At 40.5% G+C, this 9001-nt stretch overlaps 1 protein-coding gene across 1 annotated transcript in view; it reads right to left on the bottom strand.

The window, feature by feature from the left end:
* Window positions 1-721: 721 nt before the first annotated feature.
* The window catches only part of LOC129688197 (interferon-inducible GTPase 1-like), a 10824-nt gene continuing 2544 nt past the window's right edge, over window positions 722-9001 (bottom strand). Inside the window, exon 2 of the mRNA XM_055622972.1 lies at window positions 722-3204. Coding sequence (XP_055478947.1) covers window positions 1078-3183 — 2106 coding nt within the window. The 5' untranslated portion in view covers window positions 3184-3204 and the 3' untranslated portion in view covers window positions 722-1077. The remainder of the gene's footprint in view (window positions 3205-9001) is intronic.

The following is a 9001-nucleotide window of genomic DNA, read 5'->3' as shown; positions in this document are numbered from 1 at the left end:
TATGGCTTCTTTCTACTTTGCTCTTGAAGTCTTCCTGTTGAGAGGAACTATAAGCCTTGCTAGTCGCTAAGACATGCGTGGTAAGAACAGGAACGGGTAAGGTTCAGGTGAATGTGTGTGTATGCATGTATGTGCATGTGTGAATGTATGCCTTCATGTGTGCCTTCATGTGTGTATTTGAGAGTCAGAAAGGAGTGAGTGAGAGAACATGAGCGGGGGGATTTCGTTATATTTCAGGTCCATGGGCTTTATCATTAGGTTCTCATGGTGTTAGAGATCGCATCATGGCTCTGGTTTTAACCACCAGGTGTGGTTTTGGTCAGTGGCTGTGGGTGAATTGAGATTGAACAAGTTTCTTGTTAGTTTTTATTGTCTTTCTTATTTGAGGCAGGGTCTCACTATGCAGGTCTAGGTGGAATTTTCTATGTAGACCAGGCTGACTTAAAACAGGCATGTGCCTGCCTCTGCCTCCTGAGTGGAGTCCTAGGGTTAAAAGAAAAGGTGTGCAGCTCCATGCCTAGTGTGAACTGGTCTGAACTAGTTTCTTGAATGTGTCTCTCTGAGGAGAATGTTGGTATCTTCAGTCCCTGTGTCAAGAAAATGAAGTTGCAAGTAAAAGATTTTCCCAAAGTGAAGACCTGTTTTTACCTTCAGCTGAGGCAAATTTCTACACACACACAACACACACACACACACACACACACACACACACACAAATATATATTTTTTACAGTTATATTTGAGACCTTTATTAACAGGTGCTTGCAGTTTGTTGACTTTTAAAAATCAAGTTGTAAACTTTTATTACAAATTAAAAATGAAGTTCCTAAAAATCTCAAATTGACCAGTTATGAAACAATTTAAAAACCATTAACGGTGTATTGAGAAAAACCCGGCCCCCTCCTTTTTTTTTTTTTCCTTAAAAACACATTTGTCATTACCAAAAATAGACATCTTTAGGTAGAAAGAACAAAAGCCCATGCTGCATAGATTATGCAGATGGTTCTACTTTATCTGGTCAACCGGCAAAAAGCAAGCACTTAAGGTCTTTCAGCTCCAATCTTTGTTCATTTCTTATTACTGGGATTTCATATTCATTTTTTTCTTGTTGGATGACCATACCCGATGATGGTTGAGACGGTAAGGCGCCATTTTTTCTGGCCCTCCCTGCTCAGCCTTGGGAGTGAACACAATTTTACCCGGTGGATTGGTTGCTTTTATCTCTTTGCCATTTTGTGGTTTAGGGTTCTCTGGGCGTCTGCGTCGGTAATTGAAGTTGCTGTGATACTGACGTTGGGGTGGCTGCTGACCCTGGGTCTCATCTCCTTGATTTTCTTCGACCTGTTCATTGCTGTCCTCTCTAGGCTGTCTTTGGGGAGGAGGGCCCCTCTGGAATCGTGGTCTGTAACCCCGATACATGTTCTGTCTCACTGGTCTTCCTTGCTTTCCTGCATCCTGGTGGTCAGCGCCCTCTCTCACTTCTCCTGGCATAGGAGGGTTGGAACTCTGTGGTCGACACCCATAGGGCCTCTGCCTGAGATAGGGCTGGCATTGTTGGGCCTGGTCTTCAGCATCGCTTTCTGACCCCTCATTCTTTTCCTCACCCTCATTATTCTGGTAGTTTTGCCGGCAATTGCGCAGAGGACCCTTACGACGTGGGTGTCGTCTATTACGGTCTGGGGCATATATACTGCCTTGAACTGGAGCTCCGCCAGGGCCTGTAACATTTGCTGCCTCCACACCGTTTTCTCCTTCAACAACATCAAACTCCACAGTCTCTCCATCTCCAACACTGCGAAGGTACTTCCTGGGATTATTCTTCTTTATGGCAGTCTGGTGTAGAAACACATCTTCCTTGGTGTCATTCCTGTTGATGAAACCATACCCGTCCCTCACATTGAACCATTTTACTGTTCCCAAAACCTTCCTTTCAATGACCTTCTTGTCCCCCTTGCTGCTCATGGTTGCCATGGTGGTGTCTGGGGCCAGAGGCAAAGGCTCCTCCCAGGGTGTGATGGTGACTAGGTCGGCGGTGGCAGCGGTGCTCTCAGGGCTCCCTGGGGTCAGCTCTCTGTTCCCTCTACCTATGAAACTCTTCTCCACGTTTTCTAAGTGCATTCCTTTTAATGTTTTCCTTTTCTTAGTTTCCAAACAAGAAGGACCTTCTACGATTTTCTTCGGTCCTTCAATAGGCACCTGGGCATCCTTTGCCATGAATTCTGGGCATTCATCATCCACCCCAGAGAGAATTCCATGGTTTAAACTTGCCTTCAACTTCTCCATGTCACTGTCCTTGAGGACGCCCACTATAGGAACAGCCCCCCAAATTCCATCCTTTATGGCTTCCAACCAGTCAGACAGTTGCCTAGACTTGGGCTTTCTTTCAATGGCTGCCTCCGTAATATTAAGCAAGGAAAGCATGAAGTTTTGATGTGTGTGAGTAGAAAGTTTGTGTTTCAGCGTTTCCTTCAGGATCGGGAAATCATAGTCAGATAAATTCCTGTTTGAGATCAAGAAAATCGGTGGCACCTCAAGGTCATGCTTTTTAAACATATTCACACAATGGTTTTGGATATCCTGCAGGAAGTTTTCTCTGTCAAAGGTACGTTTGTACCTCTTTTCATTTTCTAAATCTGTGTCCACCTTGGTCCTCACGAAGTAATAATCCTTCTGTAACATGCTGACTGCTTTGGCGAGGTCTATATCATTTTTCCTAAAGCGTGTGGCAGAAACAATAATGAAGAAGTCATACTCATTGAATTTCACTTCCTCCAGATAAGTTTTTGGTGGGAAATTTGTGGTTCCAATCCCAGGAAGGTCCCAAATAACCAGATTCGGGATGGTGGGGTATTTGTATGGAGTTCTCCTCATAGTTGTCTCCACCACCCCAATTGGAGCTGCATTTTCCTCTTCATGCCCAACCCCTCGGAAGGCGTTGATGAAACTGGACTTCCCTGTTCCAGACTCTCCTATCACAGCAACATTGAGTGGGGTTCTAGAAATTTCTTTTAATGCATCAGTAATTGCAGCATTTGCCTTCCAAATGTTTCCTTGTGCCAGGTGTAACTCAATTGAAGTGATGGCTTCCTGGAGTTTGTTTTCTGCCTTAAACTTCCTAAAATATTCAGTGAAGCTGGAGGACAAGTCTTCATCCTTGGGTGTATCAGAGGACATCTGACTCATGACAGTGAGCAAATGAAGGCACTGAAAGGAAGAAGGGAGAGTAAGCTGTAAGAGACAGATGCCAGAGTTCTCAGGAGTGATGCCTGGTACATTCTATTGACTAATTCTTATGGATTTCTACTTGCTTTCAGTTAAGTCCTTTATGAGGGAAAATTTAAAACTCAACCAAAGTGAGAGTATTCATGTGACCATCTGCATGTGCCCCTTAGCTAGCTTCAACCAATTCTGAAGTTAGAGAAACCCTGTTGCCTCTAATTTGCCTGGAGTCTTGCATGCAAATCCAAGATGTTCTTTCCATCCATGCCTTTTACTTCCTTCAGTATGTGCCTTCAAATTGTGGCGAATTTTAACTACATTAAGCGTAATTTCTCAAACTGAGAAGCAAATTATAATTGTCATCAATGTTTAATCAACATCAAGTCTTCCCAACAGTCACATAAACTTTCATTTTACACTTTTACTTTCAGCCATCTTTAGCTGACATATTATTAATGTTAATTGATTTACTTTCCTTGTGTCTTTTTCCATAACTTGGAACCTATCTCCATGAGGAATGAAAAATGCAATAATAACAACACAAAGCTTCTTCATCCTTAAAGTCCATATTAGAATCCATGAAACATTCAATGTAGTATTTCAGTGTTCTTGAGCTATTATTAAGCTGTTTTTATTTTAATATTTTACTTTATACCAATCATCTACCTGTGCACTGGAGAGTACTTCAGTTGATAGATGCTTCTCACATGAAGCAGACTCTGGATTCAATCCCTGATACTGTATAAACCTGTCTGGATGCAGATACATACACATAGCTATAAACTTATAGCTATAAACTTATTTACATGTTTGTTCATATCCAGCTAAGGCTATGAACTAAGGTCTTGATCCTTTTTTAATAGTTTTATTTTATGGAGAATAAGAGAAAGGCAGTTGGTGCTGGTGGAAACCAGGTAGTGAAAGGGTTAGACTAACTTTGTAACCTGTATGTCTTCTAAAGCCTATAGTTTTGAGTTTTAGGTTCAGGTTAAGCTAAAGCCTCTTAGTACCTTTCCAGAGAATGGAAAAATGTGACCCTATCTATGAGGACAGATAGAAAAAAAAAGGCAAGCAAGCAATGACCTTCACTCAGCAAAAAGAAAAACTCCTGTCTTTGAGATAGCATTTCTTAGCAACAAACCTAGACTTCTTCTGAGTAGCTTTTGACCTCCAGCCAAAAGTCTGTAGCCTCTAATCTTCAAGGATGAGCTAACCACCCCCACCTTCAATTGCAGCTGCATCCACACTTGGCAGGACTGGCCAAGCTTGAGCACCTAAGACTAACCAATTATCTTACTTTATAGCTTCCTCATCCAATCCTAAATTGCCAAGACTGCAACTTCAAATCTCCCGCAATTTTTCTTTTAAAAACCTAAAGCCTTTGTCTCCCAGTGCCACTCTTTGCTGACCGGCAGGGGTGACCCCATTGCACAATGGTTAATAAACCAATGGTTAATAAAACCCAGAGTCTTGGTCTGGGGGAGTTTCTGGGAAGGGTGCGATCTTGAACTCCTGAGCTGTGAGACCCCAGGTCTTACAGTAGCAGCTCACCTGCCTGGATTCTGCTTCAGTTCCTGCCTCCAGGTTTCTGCCTCAGGTTCCCACCGTGGCTCCCCTAGAAGGACTGTGACCCAGTCCTTTCCTCCTCAACTTTTGGTCAATGTTTTATTACATCAGTAAAAAGCAGGCTAACACAGACTATAGCTATGAGCACTTTCAGCAAAGTAGCAGGATACAAAATCAATACAAATTAAGCAGCTAATTTTGTATGCCAGTAATAAACTTCCAAAGAAATAAATTAGGGGGAATCTCATAAAACAACTAAAATACAAGCACCTGGGCATAAGCATAATAAAGGAGGTCAAAGACCTTTACAATAAAAACCTGAAACACTGAAGAAATGAATTCAAGACATTAGAAGATGGAAAGACCTTCCATGCTCACAAAGTGGGAGAATTAGTATTGTGAAAATAAAATAAAACTGATCTTTGGGTATGAGGTAATCACATAAAAATTCCAGTTACATTCTTCCCAAGATAGAAAAACCACTCCTAAAATCCACACAGATTGACAGAAGACCCATAAAGAAACCACAGCAACCCTGAATAAAGAAGAGGCTGTATCATAATGCCTTTGGATAACCTAGGCTGCAACCACAGTGACAAAAGCAACTTGGTTCTGGCAAAGCCATTGAGCAAGCAACCAACTCATGTACAGAAATTCAGGCCAAGGAACTGGACAGAAGGCCCAGGAATAAGCCCAACCATGGACGACCTGACAGAGGCATCCAGAATATACACAGGAAAAAAGACAGTATCTTCAACAAATGATGCTGGGAAAGCCAGATATTCTCTTATAAAAGTGTGCAAACCCCCCCCCTTTTTTGTTGGAAAACCGCCATGACAATTGTTCATGGTAGTAAACTAATTTACGTTCCTGTATTTCCACTTATCAGTCATATTTAGGTGTGCCTTCCCTCTCATCTCGTCCTCTCCAACATTTGGGAGATTTTACCCCTGATGACCGATAGCTATCTGCATTGTGTTTTAAGAGTTATCTGTTTGTTTATTTATTTGAAGGGAGTAGCATGTGGGTGCTGTTGGGTGCCTGTATGTGCAGAGGCCAGAAGAAGTTGTTGGTTCTCCTTCACCACCGCTCTATGTCTATTCCTCTGAAACAGGGTTTCCCTGAATCTGGGGCACACTTTCCTCTTAGGCTGGAAGCAAACAAGCATGAGAAACCCTCTTGTCTTTGGATCCACTAAGTGCTAGTGTTGGTCTGCCCAGCTGGCTACATGCTTGCTGGGATGTGAACTCAGGTCGTCACAATTATGGAGCAAGCTCTCTTAACCCCTGAGCCATCTCTCCAGCTCCTCAGTGTAGTTTTTGATTTGCCTTTCCCTGAGCTAAAGATTTTGAACACTATTGTCATGTATTCATTGGACATCTTTCCTTCTTTTGAAGACTGTTTTGTTCATTTACTTATTATGAATGGCAATTGATGTATTTGTGTTTAAAATAAGATGTCCTGTATACATTCTGGATACTTGTCCCTGACTGGATAAATCCAATCCCACATTATCCCCTAAAGACATCTATATATAAGCAACATTAAATGGGATCAGTAGGTTGTAAATGTAGATAGACTTATGTTTATATGTACGACAGTAATTAAAGAAGTAATGAATTGTGGAGGACACAGGATGAGTTTGAAAGGGGAAAGAGAGAGGTAGAAATGATATAAATCCATTACTCATGTACGAAATTCTAAATGAACTTTAATGTCAAAAGAAGCTTTTTGATGAGGAGTGAGAGCTACATTAATCTGTGGTTATACAGGTAGAAGCTATAGTGATATAGGAAAACGAAGCAATAGATTCTCCTGTAGTGCCTATGACCTCTTCAATTATGAATAGTTGACTTGGTTTATAGTACCAGGCATGGATCCCTTTCTATGCAATAAGCCTTAAGTGTAAATAGATGTCTTTGATAAGCCCCCAGTATAAAGTGCCACCACTGCTCACTGGAGACACCTTGCTGGGCTAGTCATTGTTGTGGTTCATGGGCTCTCCAGCTGTGTAGGGACAGTTTTTCTGAGAAATGCTGTTTAGAGCTTGTCTTTACAAATTGAACTTTCACCCAACCTGTTACTAAGTAAATACTATGTGTTGGTGTTTATTAACATTTAATATTGATTTATCTTTTAGTTAATCAGTGGTTATTCCTAAACCAGCTGTATACCTAAATCATCTCACAGAGACTAAGATTTATTTAATTAACCTAGAGCACAATGCTGGGTAATAGTTACTCCATCATAAACCCCCAAGCCCGCACAGCTTCCTCCAATTCAGATTTCTCACATTATACTTGCTTTTTAGTCATATCTTAGGTCCGGTTCATTTCTCCTGATATTTCCAGGTCCTTTCCTCTTGGATCTCTCCTCCTACTCGCTTCTTTTTCCTCCCCTCCAGACCAGGATGTCCCACTCTATTCTCTCCATTGCTCATTATTTGCTGGTTGTTTTTTATTGGCAATACAGAAAACAAATGGTAGCATGTTTACACAAACTTGAGACAGGTGATGCTTAGAATAAGCATCATAATGCAATGTCTGTATTGAAACCAGTTATTGGGGTAGAGAAATCAGCCTTTGAGTGAACAAGGCTAAAGTGTATACATTCCACAAGAACATTCTACCAATAAATGTTCTTTGAGACCTTTTAGAATTATGTACTCATTCTTCTTACATACTGGGTATTCAGCCTGTTCAGAATCAGCTGATCTTTAAGAAAAGCAATGTAGTTAATCTTACTATGTTGTAAAAACCTTGTTGGACTATGCTCCCTGATTTTCCTTTGTGACCTATTTATACCCCTGACTCAGGACATATGTATGCATAAGGTAAGGTAGCTAGACCTAAGCTCATTTGCTGAAAGCAGTGAGGCATTGAAAAGTAAACTATTAAAAGCCATATGTGGGGTTAGATGGATAACACGTGGCTGTGAAATTGTGAGATATTCTGAGTTAATAGGACCAAAGAACAATTTCTTCCCTTGCGAGGTTGCTGTAAAAGATTGATTATCCCTCATCCTTCTTTGAGGCCAGATTTTCTGTGCTGATGAACAAAGATGACAGCCTATATTCAAGGGGCCAGGTCAGAGGAGAGAGCAGAGCTCTTCTGACATATCAGGCTCACGGTTGGATAGACGACACCAACGGTTGGTTTTTCTTTTTCATCACACTGCTGCAGGGTTAGGCCTATTACTTGCTTTTCTCCCTTGGTAGTTTTAATATCATCCTCTGATATTCTGAGAGCTAGTCTCAGTGAGAAGGCTACTGGATCAACTCTAGATGGATTTCTCCAAGGTGTGTGGTGTCTTCAGCAATAGGGTCTTATCTTCAAGTTCTGGAAGGCAGCCAAGGGCAGTGGCAATGGCCTATGTTGTTTTGATATTTTTCTGGATGCTCTGATTAACAAGTCAAAGAAAGGTTTCCTGTATCTAACACTGTGATTTTCATTAGACAGCCTTTGACTTTGTGGGAGAGCATTATCACTCCTTATTGCTTGATTCCATTAAAATATTTCTACATACTCATATAGATACATATATTAGATGTGTTTTAAAGTAAGCTTATAAACATTATATTTCCCCATGGCTTTTCAAACAACCTTAGTACTATTTCTCTTTCCATCTTCCTTCTTCCTTTTTTTTTTTGCCCCACCCTCAGTTACCCTCTTCCTGTTTTTTCTTTTTTTTTTCTTCATGTTTCATATGTATATTTCCTACTAACAATTCCTTTCTCCAGTAGGGATACACTTTCTACAAAGTGTCTTCTCCCTCTTTTCCTCTGATCCCTGTCTACTTTCATTGCTTCTGTAATTACCTCAGGTTATATACTCAAATCTAAAGATTCTCAGCTAGAATCCACAACTAAGAAAGAATGTATGGTGTATGTCTTTCTAGGTCTTATTACCTCACTCAGTATAGAATTTTTCCATTCTATCCATATACTTACTGGCAAATGTCATTGTTTCATTTTTCTTTACAGCTGAGTAGATTTCATTTGTGTATATACATACATATATATGTTATGCACATATATATTCCTATTCATATATATGAATGATATTTCATGGGATGCTGTACCCATGAAATCTCAGGAACATGGCTGCCTAAGCAAGAACTACATAATGATAACATCAGTTGACACATCAATGTGGATGTGGGGGAATTCATATATATATATATATATATATATATATATATATATATATATATATAT

This window comes from Psammomys obesus, unplaced genomic scaffold (genome assembly GCF_907164565.1).
Source record: "Psammomys obesus unplaced genomic scaffold, mPsaObe1.curated_primary_1811, whole genome shotgun sequence".
NCBI classification, from domain to species: Eukaryota; Metazoa; Chordata; class Mammalia; order Rodentia; family Muridae; genus Psammomys; species Psammomys obesus.
The sequence above is the reverse complement of the archived record's forward strand: the minus strand, read 5'-3'. Positions and strand labels throughout refer to the sequence as shown.